This window comes from Arvicola amphibius, chromosome 2 (genome assembly GCF_903992535.2).
Source record: "Arvicola amphibius chromosome 2, mArvAmp1.2, whole genome shotgun sequence".
NCBI lineage: Eukaryota > Metazoa > Chordata > Mammalia > Rodentia > Cricetidae > Arvicola > Arvicola amphibius.
This window is the reverse complement of record NC_052048.2, coordinates 77,899,699-77,922,475: the sequence shown is the minus strand read 5'-3', so window position 1 is coordinate 77,922,475 and position 22,777 is coordinate 77,899,699. Positions and strand designations below refer to the sequence as shown.

General features: G+C 40.6%; 1 gene segment (V, D, J or C); it reads right to left on the bottom strand.

Moving 5' to 3' along the window:
• Positions 1-19,364: 19,364 nt before the first annotated feature.
• Positions 19,365-20,070, bottom strand: LOC119807220. The segment is given in 2 exon segments: positions 19,365-19,777; positions 19,954-20,070. Coding segments are annotated over 2 exon segments (462 nt in total).
• Between the last annotated feature and the right edge of the window lie 2,707 nt (positions 20,071-22,777).

The following is a 22,777-nucleotide window of genomic DNA, read 5'->3' as shown; positions in this document are numbered from 1 at the left end:
TTCATCTTGAGGACAGTTTCTGCTCAGTCAGCTAAAACATTCTGTTTGTTTCTGTGCTCCCTCTGCTCCACCTGGTGATTAGCTGTAGGGCATTGTTTACTCCATTTGTGTGTGGCAATTTCCCACCTGCCTGGGGGTAATTCCTTGTGCAGCAGCTAGGTTTATAAGGATTTCCCCAAGGTTGAATAAATGGCATTTGGCTGATCACCTTTCGAATGACCCGTCTCTAATGTGTTCCTGCAATCTCCAGGCCCTTGCCCAGCTGGCGTATAGTATAGTGGCATGCGAACTGTACCAAGAGGGTAATACAGAATCAGGTGTTACAATTGGAGGCACTCCTGGGATATCAGGAACTACAGTTGGAGGTGAGATTGGGAAGTAAGGGACCCCTGAGAGATCGCCCTCGGAAGGCAGGTCAGCAGGTAAGAAATTGATTGGTGAGGTTGAATTGATAATGGGTGCAAGTAATTATGTTACAGTATTGGCAGCTGATCAATGGGCCAATTGTTAGTTCTTTTAAAGAAGCAAGGCGAGGAAGGCACCAGTATTAAAACTAGACAGCACAAGAGGAGTCCTTTAAGACAGTTTTCTTTTGTGTAAGGTAGTTTATTGCCCAATATTTTGTGAGAGTTTAGTCCCTGGTTTCTACAAGCAGGGGGCTTTAATATTTCTGACTGGGAGCAAGTAAAAGTAAAAGAGCAATTAGAGAATTTGAACAAAACTTTTGAGGAGATTCAGGGTGTAGAATCCGTGAGTTCTATTAAGAGTTTTGAGGAGCGGGAAGTTAAAAGTCATAAAGGGGATATAAAAGAGAAAAAAAGAAACTGTAAAAAAGAAGATTGCACTGATAAAAGAAGTTAGTAAAAGAAGGAAGGCAGCTTTGCAGAGCCTATCTTTTGGGAGGAGATTGTTGTGAAGAGGTGAAATGCAGGAGGATTGTGCTGATGCAATGGCAGGGTTTCACCCTAGTGTAATCTTGGCATGTTGCAGGAAGGTGCCTGGGCTTAGCAGCGCAGATTACTATGATCCTGCTGTTTATGCTCAGCTGCTGCTAAGCATGGAAAGTTTCACCTAATAAAGGAGCAGGGGAACAACTATCTAAGGTCCTTCAAAGACCTTCAGAACCTTATTCTCAGTTTGTTTACCACCTGTTACAGCTGGAAAGTTGCATTTTTGGTGATGTGGACTCAGCTATGATGGCCATAAAGCAATTGGCCTATGAAAATGCTAACAAATACTGTCTAGAGGCTATAGCCCCATAAAAATAGAAGTTTAAATGATTTTATCCGGCTATGCAGGGACATTGATGGCATTCAGGTGATGGGTCCCATAATTATTTCTTCCCTTAGGGAGAGTCAAGGTGGAGCTAGATTAAAGAATTGTTTTCAATATGAGAGGTTGGGATACAACAAAAGGAAGTGGCCTGCAGATAAAGGAACAGTTAATCAGCCCAGAGAAAAATCCAGGTGTGGTGGTGCACATCTTTAATCCCAGCACTTGGGGGAGGCAGAAACTGGCAAATCTCTAAGAGTTTAAGGCCAGCCTGGTCTAAAGAGTAAGTTCCAGGAATTGCTAGAGGCAGGATGCATAGTGCCATCCACTTCTCCCTGAAATACTCCTATCTTTGTTATTAAGAAAAAGTCTTGTAAATGGAGGTTGCTGTAAGATCTTAGAGCAGTAAATTATTGTATGGACATTCTGCAGGGAAATCCAGATCCAATATCCTTCCATAAGTTGACACCTCAGGCAAGGCAATGTAGTACTTTTTTTTTTCATGGTTTATTTTTTTATATTTAAAAATTTCCATCTCCTCCCCTCCTCCTTCCCCTTCCCTCCCCTCCTCCTCCCCCTTCCCTCCCCTCCCCGAAGGAGAGAGAACATGAGAAAGAAAGTCAGGAACATGAGGGGTGTGTTCACTCATGGAGACAGTGGGACAGAACTAATGGGAGATCACCAACTCCAGTTGGAATGGGACTGATGGATCATGCGACCAAACCCGTCTCTCTGAATGTGGCCAACAGCGGGGGCTGACTGAGAAGCAAAGGACAATGGCGCTGGGCTCTGATTCTTCTGCATGGACGGGCTCTGTGGGAGCCTTCTCAGCTTGGTCGATCACCTTCCTAGACCTGGGGGAAGTTGGGAGGACCTTGATCTTAACATAGAGTAGGGAACCCTGATGGCTCCTTGGCCTGGAGAGGGAGGGAGGGGATTGAAGAAAAGCTTGCCTCTGCTCATATTCATTATATTGACTATAGTCAGCTGCTGCTGTTGATAATTTTTCTCTCTCTGCATAGTCCTACTGGAGGTTTTTGGCAGCAAGGACCCATCCTATGGGCACATGAACATGTGTCAACTGTAAAAATTGTTATCTCATATCCATCAGCTGTGCTACATATTATTCAGAAAGGGTATAAATTTAGTTTGCAAACCTTTGGAATGTTACCTGATAAGGTTATTACGCCATATACCCAGGCAGAAATAACTTGGCTGCAACATTTTGCTGAAGATCAGACTTTGTTTTTACACACTAATCCCTGCAGGTTTGATAATCATTATCCTTCTGATAAGTTGGTTACCTTTTTCAAAAATCATCCGGTATGCCTCCCTAAAGTTATTTCTTTGCAGCCTCTGGAAGGGTCACAGAATGTGTTTATTGATTTGCCTTCTACTGGGAGAGCTCTGGTGGCCTCCCCTCCTGATTTTGATATTCAGCCTGTTAATCCTAAACCTGCTCAGGTGGCTGAATTGGTCGTTGTACAAATGACCTTAGAGAAATAGGCTGATATTCCATTTAACCTTTTTACTGACAGTCAATATATAAGCAAAATTCTTGCACCTTTGGAAACTGTAGCTTATATTGCCTCTGTATCTCGAGTCCAGATGCAGTTATTGGCTATTCAAACTTTGCTTTGGGCCAGATCTCTTCCTATTTACGTAGAGCATTTGCAGGCTCATACTGACCTTCCTGGTCCCTTGAGTGAGGGGAATGCATTGGCGGATCAGCTTACTCACCAAATTTGTGCAGTTAGTCAAGAACCTTATGAAGCTGTAGGAAAAAATCTCATAATCATTTTCATCTCAATGCTGGGTCTTTAAGGTTTCATTTTAAGATATCTTGAGAACAAGCCACTGATTGTTAAAAAAATGCTCTTTGTGTGCAGAACTTTTAGCTGTTTACCCATTTGGGAGTTAATCCTCATGGGCTTGCCCCAATCACATATGGAAAATGGATGTTACCCATGTTCCTTCTTTTGGGCATATGCAATATGTTCATGTAACCATGGATACATATTCTCATCTTATTTTAGTCCCAGCTCATACAGGAGAAAATTACAGGATGTTAGAAGTCAGTGTCTCCAGGCTTTTGTCTACATGGGAGTTCCAAAACCTGTAAAATCAGACAATGGGTCAGCCTACACCAGCACTGGCTTTGCTAATTTTTGCTCTGAGTTCTCCATTTCTCATAAAACAGGAATACCTTATAATCCTCAAGGACAAGCTATAGTGGAGTGAGTGCATCGTACACTCAAAGCCTATTTGCATAAAACAAAAAAGGGGAATATGGTTCCACCCCCAGAGATCATTTGTCTTTTATTTTATACATTTAAAATTTTTTGACTGTGGATGCTTAAACTCGTACCACTGCTGACCAGCATTGGCGGCCAGTTTCTTCTGAGATGCCTCATGTGAAATGGAAGAATCTAACAGATGGCACTTGGTATGGTCCATATCCTGTACTGGTGCGGGGAGAGGAGACTGTTTGTGTTTTCCCACAGGATGCTGACTGTCCAATATGGGTACCTGAGAATCTGGTGCATGCTGTGGATTTTCCTGTCCAGAAGTCTGAAGACAGTACAGAGCCAAGAGATCAAATAGACACTGGCTTGTCAACTGAAGACCTGCTGGGATCCTGAGGCACTGGTTGTGTTCCTCTACCTATCAACCCATCCCATGATATTGGCAGCCATTGCTGTGGCTGCCAGAGTGGTTACAGCTGCTGAATTATCTTTAGTCGTCAGTTGCTTCTGCTAGCACAATGGATACCTTATCAAGGCAGGTTACAAATGCCTTGGCCACTCAAATTGAGCTAAATTTACAAATGAATATCGCAGTTAATTTTGCAATTGGCTTTGGTTAAAGCTAGTTTATACAGTAAAAAGCTTATTGCTGTTATTCACAGACACTGGAGTGCAAAATTTACAAATTGGCTCATGAGATTGTTCTAGTTAACACTACCAGGGTTCCTCCCACTAGTGCTGAGACCTTATTTAAAGGGCTTCAATTTGGGCAGACTTATTAAGGATTGAGCAGGCACAGCCTCCTTAAGGAGTGCTTATATGTGCTGGAGCATCATCTTCATGGTTTCATGGTGCCAGAGCCATAGACAAGCTCAGGTCAATGTTGCTACTTAGTGAGTACTCTTAGCTATTGCCCCAGAGGATCTTCAGCACAAATCTGACTGAACATGGTGAGCCAATGACGGGAAAGGTTTTTTGGGGGGCTGCTGCAACCTAAGACAGGAAATGTGTTTTGACCTAGATGCCTTCCCATGATGGGTAAGGGGTAATGCCTGATGTTCAATGCCACCTAAGACAGGCCTAGTAACATAATTTATATAAAAGGGGGACCTGTAGGGCCCATGGGTCTACCCCTGCTCCTGGAGTTCATCTTGAGGACAGTTTCTGGTCAGTCAGCTAAAATATTCTGTTTGTTTCTGTGCTCCCTCTGCCCTGCCTAGTGATTAGTAGTAGGGCATTGTTTACTCCATCTTGGGTGTAGCAATTTCCCACCTGCCTTGGGGTAATTCCTTGTGCAGCAGCTAGATATATAAGGATTTTCCCAAGGTTGAATAAATGACATTTGGCTGATCTCCTTTCAAATGACCCAGATCTCTTATGTGTTCCTGAAATCTCCAGGCCCTTGCCCAGCTGGCGTATGGTATAGTGGCATGCGAACTGCACAAGAGGGTAACACCCAATCAGGTGTTACAATGTATGACCCAAATTAATATAGCTTTGGTCACAGCATGGAAAACAGTAACTAATGGTAAAGATCTATAACTAAATAAATAAGTAAGTTGAAGACTTTTCCATTCTCCCCTTAATGCAAAAATAAAGGTGAAATTTGATGTCTGAAATAATGAGACATTTAAAATAAAGAAGAGGGTGTAAGTACATAGTAAGCATTCAAACAACTACCTATAGCTAATGGGTAGAGATTTGTGACATTTTTTTTTATTTGTGGCTCCTCTTCCTGGAGATAGGGTAAAATAAAGGTAGAATCAGCCTGAAACTTTAGGTAACAACTGCAAATTAATCAAGCTAAAAGTCTTACAACAGACACCATAGCTCATCCTCAGTCACTCTGATCAGCAGCCAAGGAAAGACTTGTATACACAGAAATATATAAAAGCACACTCACACATAGATGTACTTCTCTCCTGACTCCGAGGAAAATGAGGAATATTGACAATAGTTATTTTTAAAATATGAGGTGAAAGTTAATAAAGCAGACTCAGCTTCCAGTTCTGCATGTCTGTCAGGGGCCATTCAGTCTAAATAAAAGATTGAAAAATTGTCAGTTCCATTTGGGTTTCAGGAGAAAAGCCTAACAGGGACAGGTTAATACAGAGAATTGTAAGATGCCTAAAGAGAATGTTCATTAAAAACCAGTGCAGGAACAGTAAACCCATAACTATAAGGCTAGGCATGAGCAAGTCTAAGAAGGAAATATGAACTTCAATTTCTTCTAGTTTTTCTTGCTTTAGTGAGCAGAAAAATTAAGACATGGGCTCCTGGTGCTCTGTCAGACATGGTCATACCAATCTTGGAGCCTTCTTTTTCATAAGAACATGGGTGTAAAATTTCTCACTAAATACAAAATGCAAACTGAATATGAGAACACATCCAAAACAGTATCAGCTATAATAACTATAATAAAGTAGCCTTCTTCCCAGAGATGCAGGAATTGATCAACAAACATAAAATGATAAATGTAATGTACCACATAAACAGACTGAAAGGAAAAAAAATAACCATTCCAATAAATGTAGGAAAGGTCTTTGAAAAAAAATCCAACACCCCTTCGTGATAAAAGTCCTGGAAAGACTAGGGATCCAAGGGATATACCTCAGAGTAATGGAGGAAGTTTACAGTAAGCACACAACCAGCATCAAACTAAATGATGATAAACTCAAAGCACTTTTACTAAAATCTGGTACAACTTAAGCTTGCCCACTCTCCCCATACTTATTCAATAAACTACAAGAAGTCTTAAATAGTGAAGTAATATAAATGGAGAAGAGTAAAAAAATTAGGAAGGAAATAAGCTAAAATATCTTCATTTGCAGATATGACTGTATATATTTGTGACCCTGAAACTTCCACCAGGAAATACGTATAGTTCATAAGAAAAAATTCAGGCAAATAACACCTTTTACAACAATCTCAAAAAACTATATAATAATAATAGTAAAATATTCATGAGTATGGCAATAGGATCTGGACATTTCTGGCACCCTCTCCTCAGCTGCCCAAGGACCTAGCTGGGGGGCGTCTTCCTGGACACCTGGGAACCCCTCTAGAGTCAAGTCTCTGCCAACCCTAGAATGGCTCCCTTAAGTAAGATATATAATTCCTTGTTCCCATATCCACCCTTCCTATATCCCAACCATCCTATTCCCCCAAGCTCTTCCCATCCTCCACTTCACACTTTTCTCGCCCCATCCCCCCTCCCCCATCCCACCCCACCCCTATGTTCCCATTTTTTGTCCGGCAATCTTGTCTACTTCCAGGACAACGGCAATGAACGTGAACTCTACAGCATGGACGGGCTCACTGTGAGCCTTGTCAGTTTGGTTGCTCACCTTCCTGGACTTAGGGGGAGCTGGGAGGACCTTGGACTTAACATAGTGAAGGGAACCCTGATGGCTCTTTGTCTTGGAGAGGGGTGGAGTGGGGGTATGGGTGGAAGGGAGGGGAGGGAAGGGGGAGAAGGAGGGAAGGAGATGGAAATCTTTAATAAAAAAATGAGGAAAAAAAAAGAAAGAGGAAAAGGAAAAGGCAACTAAAACATTTCATAAATAGCTTTATAAACAACAAACGAACTTTATGTAGAGAAACTTATAGCCTGTAAACTGACATTTAATAATTAAATAAGAATTATATTTTGTTGTGAAAAAAAATTTAAAATAATAATAATAGTAAAAATACCCATCCTACCAAAATCAATCCCTAGCAAACACATCCAACACAATCCTCATCAAAATTTCAACAGAATTCTTTACAGAACTTGGAAGGACAATACTCAATTTCATATGGAAAGGCAAAAAGCCCAGAATAGCTAATATAATCCTGACCAGTGAAGGAATTTCCAGAGATATCATGTTTCCTAATTTCAAGCTGGACTATGGAGTTATAGTAATAAATATGGATGATATTGGCATAAAACAGATATATTGGTCAATGGAAGAGGATCAAAGGCCCAGACAGAAATCTACAAACCTACAGACACCTGATGTTTTTAAAGGAAGACAGAAATACATACGGAAAAAAGAAAGCATCTTTAACAAATGGTACTTGTCAAACTGTATGTCTGCATATGGAAGAATTTAAAGAGATCCATAGTTATCCCTCCACAAAAATCAAGTAAAAGTTGATTATAGACCTCAACATAAAACCAGACACACTGAACATGATAGAAGAGAAAGTCGGAAATAGCCTTCAATGCTCTGACACAGGAGACAGATTACTAAACAGAACACCAGTAGGGCAGACAATAAGATTAATAATCAATAAATGAGACATCATGAAACCAAAAACTAACATCATGCTGCCCACAAACCCCATTCAATACATTTGGATTAATTTAAGATACAAGACCTAGGTAAGAATACATCTGAGCCACTGGGCAAACAGTATTGCTATTAATATTGCTTCTGTGTGATTATTTGTGTCTTATTGAAATAAGTGTTTTATTCACAGACTTAGTGTCTGGGACAGGAAAGTGCAGTCTCCATTTACACCAAGAAGCTTCTATAAAGCAAAGGGCACACTGTCAATAGGACAAAATGGAATCCTGTAGAATGGAAAAAAGATTTTTATCAGCCCCACATTCAAAAGAGGAGTAATATCCAAGCTATATAAAGAACTGAAGAAACTAGACATCACAAACCAAACAATCCAATTTAAAAATGGGATATAGGTCTAAACAGAGAATATTAATAGAGAAATTTCAAATGGCTAAGAAACACTTAAAAGAAATATTCAACATTCTTAACAAACAGGTAAATAAAAATCAAAACAATTTGGGATTCCTTCTTACACCTGTCAGATTGACTAGGATCAAAAACACAAGGGACAGCCCATGTTAGAAAGGATATGGAGGAAGGGGCACATTCTTCTGTTGCTGATGGGAGCACAAACTTGTACAGTTACTATGCAAATAAATATGGCAGTTCTTCAGAAAATTGGGAATTGATATTCCTCAAGGCTCAGTCATACCATTTTTGGGCACAAACTGAAGGACACTCCATACTACAACAATGACACTTGTTCAGCAATGTTTATAGCAGTTTTATTCATAGTAACTAGAAACTCAAAACAACCTAAATGTCCTCAAATGGGGAATGGATAAAGAAAATGTGGTAAATTTACACAATGGAGTATTACTTAGCTGTAAGAACAAAACAAAACAAAAAACTCAAAAAACAACAACAAAAAGCAACATTATGAAACTTTGAGGTAAATGGATGTAACTAGAAAAATCATCCTGAATGAGGAGTCACAGACATAGAAAGTCAAACATGATATGCATGTAAATATTAACTTTTAATATATTTGTGCTGAGCAAATGCACCTCAACAAATATCAAACACTATTATAAGATAGAAAGACAAGAAGGTGTATTTTCTTGATGCAAAATCATATTCACCATTAACATGGTAAACTGTGGTGAGAACTGTCTTAGTCTCTACCTATGAAAAGCAGAAGAGGAGACAGCATCAGGAAATGTGTACCAGGAAAAGGAGGCATGGATTAGATATTCTACATGATCAAACAACATGTTTTCTCTAATTTGTGGATCCTATACTGTTACGAATACCGTGGTAGTTTGAACAGCATTGTCCCTCACAGACCTATGCATTTGAATGATTGGCCCTTAGCAGGTTTGCACCTTTTGGAGGAAGTGTGTCAATGTGTATGTGGGCTTTTATTTCCCAGAAGATCAAACCATTTCACTTATACTGCTTACTGCTCAAGATATGGAACTCTCAGTTACCACCTTAGCTCCAAGTCTGCCTGCATGTTGCCATGCTTTCTGCCAGGATGATAATGGACTGAAATTCTGAACTGTAAGCCAGCCCATAATTAGTGTTTTCCATTATAACAGTTGCTCTTGTCATGGTGTCACTTTCAGAAATACTACCCTATATAAGACAGATACTTAAATCTTCATGTGTACATGTGTGTGTGCATGCATGCATGTGTGCGTGTGTGCACATGTGTGTGTAATTGTGTGTGCATCTGTTTTTATTTGAATATGTTTGGGCACATGTGTATGTCACATAAAAATGTAAGAGTGACTATGGGAATGTACAAGGTTAGTTGCAGGTAAGGCAGGGGTCAGAAAGGAGAAATCAAGGGGCACAAATATTGTCAAAATTTATGGCATTATTTTTTTTCTTCTTTTTTTTTCTCATGGTTTATTTTTTTTATATTTAAAAATTTCCATCTCCTTTCCTCCTCCTCATCAGGACCTTGGGAGCTCAGTCCAGTGCTCCAATGTGGGGCTCAGTCACCTTCCCCATCTGTCGCCAGCTGGAGGTTCCCTCACGGTCCTGACTTTCTTTCTCATGTTCTCCCTCCTTCTGCTCCTCATCAGGACCTTGGGAGCTCAGTCCGGTGCTCCAATGTGGGGCTCTGTCATTTTCTTCATCTATCGTCAGGTGGAGGTTCTATGGTGATATGCAAGAAATTCATCAGTATGGTTATAGGAACTGGCCTTTTCAGGCTCCCTCTCCTCAGCTGCCCAAGGAACTAACTGGGGGCGTCTCCCTGGAAACCTGGGAACCCCTCTAGGGTCAAGTCTCTTGACAACCCTCAGGTAGCTCCTTAAATTAAGATATATGCTTCGCTGCTCCCATATCCACCCTTCCTATATGCCGAGCATCCCATTCCTCTGAGCTCCCCCCATTCTCCCCTTCACATTTTTCTCTCCCCATCTGCCCTTGGCCCAGTCTCGCCCAACCCTCAAGTTCCCAATTTTGCCTGGCGATCGTGTCTACTTCCAATATCCAGGAGGATTACTATATCTTTTTTTGGGAGTTCACCTTCTTATTATCTTCTCAAGGATCCCAAATTTATAGGCTCAATGTCCTTTAATTATGGCTAGAAACCGATTATGAGTGAGTATATCCCATGTTCATCTTTTTGGGTCTGGGTTACCTCACTCAGAATAGTGTTTTCTATTTCCATCCATTTGCCTGCAAAATTCAAGATGTCATTGTTTTTTACCGCTGAGTAGTATTCTAGCATGTATATATTCCACAGTTTCTTCATCCATTCTTCCACTGAAGGGCATCTAGGTTGTTTCCAGGATCTGGCTATTACAAATAATGCTGCTATGAACATAGATGAGCATATGCTTTTGTTGTATGATTGGGCATCTCTTGGGTAGATTCCCAATAGTGGAATTGCTGGGTCCTGGGGTAGGTTGATCCCGAATTTCCTGAGAAACCGCCACACTGCTTTCCAAATTGGTTGCACAAGTGTGCATTCCCACCAGCAATGGATGAGTGTACCCCTGACCCCACAACCTCTCCAGCAAAGGTTATTATTGGTGTTTTGGATTTTAGCCAATCTGACAGGTGTAAGATGATATCTCAAAGTTGTTTTGATTTGCATTTCCCTGATAGCTAGGGAGGTTGAGCATGACCTTAAGTGTCTTTTGGCCATTCGAACTTCTTCTGTTGAGAATTCTCTGTTCAGTTCAGCGCCCCAATTTTTAATTGGGTTAATTGGCATTTTACCGTCTAGTCTCTTGAGTTCCTTATATATTTTAGAGATCAGACCTTTGTCAGTTGCAGGGTTGGTGAAGATCTTTTCCCAGTCAGTAGGCTGCCTTTGTGTCTTTGTGACAATGTCCTTTGCTTTACAGAAGCTGCTCAACTTCAGGAGGTCCCATTTATTCAATGTTGCCCTTAATGTCTGTGCAGCTGGGGTTATGCGCAGGAAACGGTTCCCTGTGCCCATTTGTTGTAGAGTACTTCCCACTTTCTCCTCTATCAAGCTCAATGTGTTCAGATTAATATTGAGGTCTTTAATCCATTTGGACTTGAGTTTTGTGCATGGTGATAGACACGGATCTACTTTCATTCTTCTACAGGTTGACATCCAGTTATGCCAGCATCATTTGTTGAAGATGCTTTCTTTCTTCCATTGTGTGCTTTTAGCTCCTTTATCAAAAATCAGGTGTTCGTAGGTTTGTGGTTTAAGATCCGGGTCTTCTATACGATTCCATTGGTCAACTTCTCTGTTTTTATGCCAATACCAAGCTGTTTTCAATACTGTAGCTTTGTAATAGAGTTTGAAGTCAGGGATGGTAATGCCTCCAGAAGTACCTTTATTGTATAAGATTTTTTTGGCTATCCTGGGTTTCTTGTTTTTCCATATAAACTTGATTATTGTCCTCTCAATATCTGTGAAGAATTTTAATGGGACCTTGATTGGGATTGCATTGAATCTATAGATTGCTTTTGGTAGAATTGCCATTTTTACTATGTTGATCCTCCCAATCCACGAGCAGGGCAGATCCTTCCATTTTCTGGTATCCTCTTCAATTTCATAATCGGTTTCTAGCCATAATTAAAGGACATTGAGCCTATAAATTTGGGATCCTTGAGAAGATAATAAGAAGGTGAACTCCCAAAAAAAGATATAGTAATCCTCCTGGATATTGGAAGTAGACACGATCGCCAGGCAAAATTGGGAACTTGAGGGTTGGGCGAGACTGGGCCAAGGGCAGATGGGGAGAGAAAAATGTGAAGGGGAGAATGGGGGGAGCTCGGAGGAATGGGATGCTCGGGATATAGGAAGGGTGGATATGGGAGCAGGGAAGCATATATCTTAATTTAAGGAGCTACCTGAGGGTTGTCAAGAGACTTGACCCTAGAGGGGTTCCCAGGTTTCCAGGAAGACGCCCCCAGTTAGTTCCTTGGGCAGCTGAGGAGAGGGAGCCTGAAAAGGCCAGTTCCTATAACCATACTGATGAATTTCTTGCATATCACCATAGAACCTCCACCTGACGATAGATGAAGAAAATGACAGAGCCCCACATTGGAGCACCGGACTGAGCTCCCAAGGTCCTGATGAGGAGCAGAAGGAGGGAGAACATGAGAAAGAAAGTCAGGAACGTGAGGGAACCTCCAGCTGGCGACAGATGGGGAAGGTGACTGAGCCCCACATTGGAGCACTGGACTGAGCTCCCAAGGTCCTGATGAGGAGCAGAAGGAGCGAGAACATGAGGGAGAAAGTCAGGAACGTGAGGGGTGCGTTCACTCATGGAGACGGCGGGACAGAACTAAAGGGAGATCACCAACTCCAGTTGGAATGGGACTGATGGATCATGCGACCAAACCCGTCTCTCTGAATGTGGCCAACAGCGGGGGCTGACTGAGAAGCAAAGGACATTGGCGCTGGGCTCTGATTCTTCTGCATGGACGGGCTCTGTGGGAGCCTTCTCAGCTTGGTCGATCACCTTCCTGGACCTGGGGGGAGTTGGGAGGACCTTGGACTTAGCATAGAGTGGGGAACCCTGATGGCTCCTTGGCCTTGAGAGGGAGGGAGGGGTGGTATGGGTGGAGGGAAGGGGAGGGAAGGGGGAGAAGGAGGGGCGGGAAGGGGGAGGAGGAGCGGAGGGAGGGGGAGGAGGAAGGAAGGAGATGGAAATTTTTAAATATAAAAAAAAAATAAACCATGAGGAAAAAAAAACTCAAGTTCAAATGGATTAAAGACCTCAATATCAATCTGAACACACTGAACCTGTTAGAGTAGAAAGTGGGAAGTACTCTACAACATTTGGGCACAGGAGACTGTTTCCTACGTATAGCCCCAGCAGCACAGACATTAAGGGCAACATTGAATAAATGGGACCTCCTGAAGCTGAGCAGCTTCTGTAAAGCAAAGGACACTGTCACTAACACAAAAAGGCAGCCTACTGACTGGGAAAAGATCTTCACCAACCCCACAACAGACAAAGGTCTGATCTCCAAAATATATAAGGAACTCAAGAGGCTAGACTTTAAAATGCTAATTAACCCAATTAAAAAATGGGGCACTGAACTGAACAGAGAATTCTCAACAGAAGAAGTTCGAATGGCCAAAAGTCACTTAAGGTCTTGCTCAACCTCCTTAGCAATCAGGGAAATTCAAATCAAAACAACATTGAGATATCATCTTACACCTGTAAGATTGGCTAAAATCAAAAAGACCAATGATAGCCTTTGCCTGAGAGGATGTGGAGTAAGGGGTACACTCATCCATTGCTGGTGGGAATGCACACTTGTGCAACTGCTTTGGAATGCAGTGTGGCGGTTTCTCAGGAAATTCGGGATCAACCTACCCCAGGACCCAGCAATCCCACTGTTGGGAATTTACCCAAGAGATGCCCAAACATATTAAAAAAGCATTTGTTCAACTATGTTTATAACAGCATTATTTGTAATAGCCAGAACCTGGAAACAACCTAGATGCCCTTCAGTGGAAGAATGGATTAAGAATGTGTGGAATATATACATATTAGAGTACTACTCGGCGGTAAAAAACAATGACATCTTGAATTTTGCATGCAAATGGATGGAAATAGAAAACACCATCCTGAGTGAGGTAACCCAGGCCCAAAAAGATGAACATGGGATGTACTCACTCATAATTGGTTTCTAGCCATAAATAAAGGACATCGAGCCTATAATTTGAAAAAAAAAATCCTAGAGAAGATATATAAGAAGGTGAATCCAAAGAAAAACATATAGTTATCCTCCTGGATATTGGAATAGACAAGATTGCCGGACAAAAAATGGGAACTTGGGGTGGGGTGGGATGGGGGAAGGGGGGGGGGAAGGGGAGAGAAAAGTGTGAAGTGGATAATGGGAAGAGCTTGGGGGAATAGGATGGTTGGGAAATAGGAAGGGTGGATATGGCAACAAGGAATTATATATCTTAATTAAGGGAGCCATTCTAGGCTTGGCAGAGACTTGACTCTAGAGGGGTTCCCAGGTGTCCAGGAAGACGCCCCCAGCTAGTTCCTTGGGCAGCTGAGGAGAGGGAGCCATAAATGTCCAGATCCTATTGCCATACTCATGAATATCTTGCATATCACCATAGAACCTTCACCTGGCATTGGATGGAGAAAATGACAGAGCCCCACATAGAAGCACCGGATTTAGCTCCCAAGGTCCTGATGAGAAGCAAAAGGAGGAACATCATGAGCAAGGAAGTCAGGACCGTGAGGAGTGCGTTTTCCCATTGAGACAGTGGGACAGATCTAACGGGAGACAACCAAGTCCAGTTGGAATGGGACTGATGGAACAGGGGACCAAACTGGACTCTCTGAATGTGGCTGACAGTGGAGGAGGACTGAGAAACCAAGGACAACGGCGATGAGCATGAACTCTACAGCATGGCGGGCTCACTGTGAGCCTTGTCAGTTTGGTTGCTCACCTTCCTGGACTTAGGGGGAGCTGGGAGGACCTTGGACTTAACATAGTGAAGGGAACCCTGATGGCTCTTTGGCTTGGAGAGGGGCGGATTGGGGGTATAAGTGGAAGGGAGGGGAGGGAAGGGGGAGAAGGAGGGGAGGAGATAGAAATTTTTAATAAAAAAATGAGAAAAAAAAGAACATGACAAGGCTGTCCACTGTCTCCATATCTCTTTAATATGGTGCTTGAAGTTTTTGCAATAGCAATAAGACAGCATAAGGATATCAAGGGGATTGAATTGGAAAGGAAGACGTTAAACTTTTGTTATTTGCAGATAGTATGATAGTGTACATGAGTGACCCCAATAACTCTACCAAAGAACTCTTACAGCTGATAAAGACCTTTAGTAATGTGGTAGGATACAAGATCAACTCCAAAAAATCAGTTGCCCTCCTATACACAAAGGATAAAGAAGTAGAGGCAAAAATCAGAGAAGCATCACCTTTCACAATAGCCACAAATAGCATAAATTATCTTGGGGTAACTCTAACCAATGAAGTGAAAGATCTATTTGACAAGAACTTTAAATCATTGAAGAAAGAAATTGAAGAGGATACCAAAAAATGGAAGGATTCCCCTTGCTCTAGGATTGGGAGGATCAACATAGTAAAAATGGCAATTCTACCAAAAGCAATCTAGAGATTCAATGCAATCTCCATTAAAATCCCATCAAAATTCTTCACAGACCTTGAGAGAACAATTATCAACATTATATGGAAAAACAAAAAGCCCAGAATAGCCAAATCAATCCTATTCAATAAAGGAACTTCTGGAGGCATTACCATCCCTGACTTCAAACTCTATTACAGAGCTACAGTATTGAAAACAGCTTGGTATTGGCATAAAAACAGAGAAGTCAACCAATGGCATCGAATGGAAGACCCAGATATTAACCCACAAAACTATGAACAGCTGATTTTTGACAAAGGAGCTAAAATTATACAATGGAAGAAAGAAAGCATCTTCAACAAATGGTGCTGGCATAACTGGATGTGCAACCAGTAGAAGATTGAAAATAGATCCATATCAATTACTATGCACAAGACTCAAGTCCAAATGCATTAAAGACCTCAATATCAATCTGAACACACTGAATCTGTTAGAGCAGAAAGTGGGAAGTACTCTACAACATTTGGGCACATGAGACCACTTCCTATGTACAACTCCAGCAGCACAGGCATTAAGGGCAACATTGAATAAATGGGACCTCCTGAAACTGAGAAGCTTCTGTAAAGCAAAGGACACTGTCATTAACACAAAAGTGCTACCTACTGACTGGGAGAAGATCTTCACTAACCCCAAACAGACAAACGTCTGATCTCCAAAATATATAAAAAACTCAATAAACTAGATTTTAAAATGCTAATTAACCCAATTAAAAATGGGGCTCTGAACTGAATAGAGAATTTTCAACTAAAGAAGTTCAAATGGCCAAAAGACACTTAAAGTCATGCTCAACCTCCTTAGCCATCAGGGAAATGCAAATCAAAACAACTTTGAGATACCATCTTACACCTGTCAGAATGGCTAAAATCAAAAACACTAATGATAGCCTTTGCTGAAGAGGATGTGGAATAAGGGGTACACTCATCCACTGCTGGTGGGAATGCAAACTTGTGCAACCACTTTGGAAATCAGTATGTCGGTTTGTCAAGAAATTAGGAATCAACCTCCCTCAGGATCCAGTAATACCACTCTTGGGTATGTACCCAAGAGATGCCCTATCATACTACAAAAGCATTTGTTCAACTATATTCATAGCAGCACTATTTGTAATAGCCAGAACCTGGAATCAACTTAGATGCCCTTCAATGGAGGAATGGATAAAAAATGTGTGGAATATATACACATTAGAGTACTACTCAGCGGTAAAAACCAATGACATCTTGAACTTTGCATGCAAATGGATGGAAATACAGAACACTATTCTGAGTGAGGTAACCCAGACCCAAAAGTATGAATTTGGTATTTACTCACTCATCAGTTGATTCTAGACATAAATAAAAGTCATTGAGCCTATAATTCCAGATCCTATAGAAGCTAAATAAGAAGGTGAACCCAAAGGAAAACATATAGTTATCCTCCTGGATATTGGAAGTATATTAGATTGCCAGGCAAATATTGGGATCTTGGGGGTGGGGGTGGGGCGGTTAGGGGTGATGGTGTGATGTGGAGAGAAAAGTGAGGATGGGGGGATGGGGAGACCCTGGGGGAAAGAGATGGTTGGGATGGAGGAAGGGTGGATTCGGGTGCAGGGAAGAAGATATCTTAATTAAGGGAGCTATTTTAGGGTTAGCAAGAGACTTCACTCTTGAGGGGGTCCCAGGTATCCATGGAGATGTCCCCAGCTAGTTCCTTGGGCAGCTGAGGAGGGGGAGCCTGAAATGGCCCTTTCCTATAGCCATACTGATGAATATCTTGCATATCACCATAGAAGCTTCATCTGGTGATGGATGGAGATAGAGACAGAGACCCACATTGGAGTGCAGGACTGATCTCCCAAGGCCCAAAATAGGAGCTGTAGGAGGGAGAACATGTGCAAGGAAGTCAGGACTGTGAGGAGTGTGCCAACCCACTGAGACTCCGGGGCTAGTCTAATGGAAGCTTACGAAGGTCAGCTCAACTGGGACTGAAAAAGCATGGGATCAAGCCGGATTCTCTGAACGTGGCTGACAATGAGGGCTGACTGAGAATCCAAGAACAATGGCACTGGGTTTTGATCCTACCGCATGTACTGGCTTTTGGGGAGCCTAGTCTGTTTAGAGGCGCACCTTCCTGGACCTAGATGGTGTGGGTTGGACCTTGGACTTCCCACAGGGCAGGGAACCCTGACTGCTCCTTGGACTGGAAATGGAGGGGCAGGGGAGCTAAGGAAGGGAGAAGGAAATGGGAGGTGGGGAGGAGCTGGTAATTTTTAATAACAATAATAAAAAAAATAAAAAGAACTAGAGTATCAATGCTGAATTTTTTTCACAAAACACAAATATAAACTAATTAACTTTGAGGAAGGTCACACTCTGTCTTAATTGTCTTAGTTATTACAAATAATGCTGCTATGAATATAGTTGAACAAATGCTTTTTAATTGTGATCAAGTCATGAAGAAACTATGGGATAGCATTCTATAAGAGACAGGCAAGAACTGAGGACAGTTCAGACAGACATGATGTTCACTACTGTCTGTACCTTGGATGAAGGTGCCAAATATTTCAAGAACCCAATACAGATGTTTACTTTCATGCAGAACATTGGTAGCAGTTAAATTTTCTAAAAGAGAGTGACTCTTTCATAATTGACATTTTCATTTTGTGTTCATATTGTTTAGTCTCTCTCTCTCTCTCTCTCTCTCTCTCTCTCTCACACACACACACACACACACACACACACACACACATATATATATATATATATATATATATATATATATGCTAAATAAAGATTCAGTTCTAGGTTTCCCCTTAATACTATTAATTTGGAGAGAAGTATCTCAGTCTACAACTAGGAAAAGCAGAAGAAGAGACATTATCAGGGGATGTGTACCAGGAGCAGCAGGCATGGATTAGATATTCTACATGATTAAACATCATGTTTTCTTTAATTTTAAATCCTATATTGTTACAAATACTGTGGTAGTTTGATGGGCACTGGCCCCCATAGCCTCATGTATTTAAATGATTGACCCTTAGCAGATATGTCCCTGTTGGAGAAAGTGAGTCAATGTGAAGGTGGGCTTTTATTTCTTGGAAGCTCAAACCATTTCACTTATACTACCTACAGTTTAAGATATAGAACTCTCAGCTACCTCTTTAGCACCAAGTCTGTCTGCATGCAGCCATGCTTCCTGCCAGGGTGATAATGGACTTACATTCTGAACTGTAAGCCAGCACTAACTAAACGTTTTCCTTTATAAAAGTTGCTCTTGTCCTGGTGTCACTTCCAGAAATATTACCCTAAATAAGACAGATACCTAAATTTGTACACGCAAGTGTGTGTGTGTGTGTGTGTGTGTGTATGTGTGTGTGTGTTTGTATTTGTTTATGTGTGTGTGTGTGTCTGTTTACATTTGAATGTCTTTGGGTACATGTGTATGTCACATAAAAATGTAAGAATGACTATGGGAATGAAGGAGGTTAGTTGCAGGGAAGGTGGGAGTTAGAAAGGAGAAAACAAGGGGGATGAATATTGTCAAAATGTGTGGCATTGTTTTTGAAACTAAAAATTATGACAAAATATATATTATGACTCAAAATATGACAAAAACCAAAGTTAACCAGAAACTTGAGAGAAATTCTCAGGAGTCCAAGAGTTACAGAGACTTCCAGCGTTTGGCAAAAGCAAAAGTCCAGTTTTCTTCCAGATCAATTAGATGGATTATCGTCTGGCAGTCTCTTGATTTCCGCCCATGACGAAACAAGTTAAACTTTTTTGTTTCAGAATTATACAAATAGTGAATTTATCATTACCAACCCACAGATTTTGTTCAGATGAAATAAAACATAAAAGTAAAATCATACTCATATGATTTTACTTTATTTTTTAAGGACCTTCATTACAAAGGCTCTAGAAGGCCATTTGTTCATTAATTTCCTACTTGAGTTTTCATCAGTGAGTCAGGCACTCCACCTCTCATGCAGAGAGGGAAGTGTGCAGGTCCAGGACTGTGTGTGGTGTAGGCAGCTGGTGAGACTCTCAGATGAGGTTTTTGTTGGAGGCTGAAGCACTGTGGGAGGCCAGCTGCTATACTGCTGACAGTAGTAATCTGCTAGGTCTTCAGCCTGCACACTACTGATGGTGAGAGTGAAATCTGTCCCAGATCCACTGCCTGTGAAGCGATCAGGTACCCCAGTGTACCGAGTGGACGCTGAGCGGATTAGCAGTTTAGGAGCCTGCCCTGGTTTCTGTTGGTACCATGCTATAGCTGTGCCCACATTTTGACTGGACTTACAGCTAATAATGGCTTTTTCTTCTACTGATACAGGTAGTGATTTGGGAGACTGGGTCATCACAATATCCCCATAAGTACCTGCAATCAGAGATAAGCAGTAGTTATATAGAAATAAAGACTTCATGATACAAATATTGAAATTTAAAAATTTTCTAATGGCATTATGCCTGCATACTATAAACTTCCAACAGGAAATAGTTATTTCTCTACAAATGAATTATTTTAAGATATTATAATACTTTTAAATGTCTCACCAGACACACAGAAAAGCAGAAACATGAAGATCTGGGTCTGTGACTCCATATTAATGCCTCTGCCTGTCTGGCACAAATTCAGTTCTCTGAGTATATCGTGGTTTGTAAATATATGAGGCTCTGGGATGTCCTGTAAGGAATTATGCAAAGCAGTCATCAAATAAGGAAGTAAATTGTCTCAGCAGTGGGGTGTGAGATTATTCAGCTCATATAAACAGTCAAAAATACCATCAAAGAGAGTAAAAATATCACTCAGAACAAAGTCAACACAGAAGTTAAAGGACCAACATTGAGCTCTCAGACCATACATGACTATATGTTCTCATGACAGGCCTCTAATCACAATCAAAGACATTTGTAGCAGATAAGTTTTACAGATATCACTTAGAAATACCCTTGGTTACAATCCAGAGGAAGCATTAAATATCCAGGAAAATAATAAGAAAAAAGAGAAGAGGGAGCAGGGCAAGTGGAAAGGAATAAAGGAAGAAAAGGAGATGGGAAAGGAGTGGAGTGGAAGGTAAGAAAGAAGAGAATGGAGAAGAGGATATGGAAGTTAGACTGTGGTCAGAGGGGAATATGAGGGGAAGAGAGGCAGAAAGCAAAGAGAATGAAGGATAAATATTTTCAAAGAAATTTGTTTTGGCTTGATACTCAGCTCAGTGTTAAGAGCATTTAGTGATATTTTAGAGGACCCAGATTTGTTTCCATGAACTCACATGATAGTTCTCAGCCATCCCTAATTCCGTTCATGGCACTCACATGGCACACATACATAGATATATACATTTTGAGATGTGAATCCTCAGTTCCTGTTAGAACTACCATATCTTCTGCCTAATGCTTCTTTTTTCATTATATGAAAATTTTAATACTTACTATAATAATGAATAATAATCCAAATGCTTACATGCTTAAAAATACCACAATGGGACGGCAAGAGAACATCTTAAATCTGAATCAGAATTTCCACAAAATCCAACAGTCAAAGCAAATTCTGTATTTTATGAAATACTCCAAGAGTTTTCACATTTCCCTGGAATACTTTCTGTGAAGTACAAGTCAATAGGGGAAATATATTTAAAGACTTTCATTAATTATTATAAAAAACAAGCTTCCTATGTAGATCGCTTTCTCCCAGAAAAACCTAACTGGAATCAGTGCATATCAAACATTACTGCTGTGAGATTAATGTAAAATATTTGCGTCTGCAGACTTGAAGCAGTGACTAATTATTTTTTATAACAATGTTTATTCTAACACCAAAACGTAATAGAACCTAGTGCACATTTTGAAAACAAAAGACAGTAATGAGTGAAAGTTATTGGATTAGTCTTAAACAGGTCAAGGAACGCTACATTATAATGGAATCTAGAGTAAGTGTTGTAAGGACCTCAGTCTTCAAAAGAAATGATCACAGGTGGACACTGAAAACATTAAATTGCCTTATATTTTTGAATAGCTACAGTCTACGAAAGGAACCTCTCTTTGCATGTCATATGAATGGACTCATTATTTTAAAATGTGTATTGAAATGTATGAAGAAATATTACTTATACCTAGATCCATATGGATATTTTTGCAGGTATGTATGACCTATTCTCTTCATATTAACAAAGAGATAAGAAAATGAATAACCCAGTCCTTTAAACTACTGACCTGTTATATCCTAAAATTGCAAGAGACAGCAAATAAGAAATCATTATCAATAAAGTCCCCACTGAAATATCCATGGGATCGTCCATCAATGCTGTTGAAAATAAGAATTAGAAAACAACTGATTTGCAGGAGGAATTTTTATGCACAGGGCTGGATCATTATTTTTCAGAACCTAAATCAATATTTTGAATTGTTCCTTTGGAACCTCTGAGATTTGTACATCCCAGAACAATCTACCACTATAAATCACAAGTAGATTAGAGCTTTCCCCTTATTTTGTGCAGTGTGAGAAGGGTGATTTTTAAAAGGAAAATGGGAAAAATTCTACATTTCAATGCATGCCAAACAGACAGATTTGTTCTAGGCAAACATGCACATTGAAAATGAGTGTTCAGGCATAAAAACCTCTCACAACTCATTGTATTTCTGAAATTCTTAGAGTGATTTTATGGCTGGCTGTAGGTAAGATCTAGTTTTATGTCCTAAACTAACTAAAAACTGTGCTAAACACTGTGCTAAGATAAAATGCATTTTCTTCAACTTTCCTAGGCTACCAACATTCAGCTCACTAAAATAATGAGAATTTTACAGTAAGCATGTACTTTCATTCAATGCTTAATCCACCTGAAACCTGAGCATGGTTTTGCCTCAAGACAATGGAACAGGCATATTTAGGCTGAAAGATCCTTTTTTTCAGATATAAAAATGCTGTCTTACAAAACCCTTAAGATCAAAGCTAGTTCCATATCCAGTGGAGAATTTTTTGCCCGTGTTGTATTTTGTTACAACACAGAAATAACTATATTTAAGAGTTACACTACAACTTCTAGAGGAATATTGTTTGCACATGACAGTGATATGCTGACCTATTTCATCACTGCATCTCCATATAGTCCATTTGGTACACGACAACTAGCTTCTCCAATAACTTGTTTTTCAGATGTTCACAAAATCCCTGTGGGTAACAATGCATTTTGCTTCAGAATTGATAAAATTTCCTTGGTGTTTTTTCATTATTATTAAAAATTTCTGCCTCCTCCCCACCTCCCATTTCCCTCTCCCTTCCTTAGCTCCCCTGCCCCTCCCTTTCCAGTCCAAGGAGCAGTCAGGGTTCCCTGCCCTGTGGGAAGTCCAAGGTCCAACCCACACCATCTAGGTCCAGGAA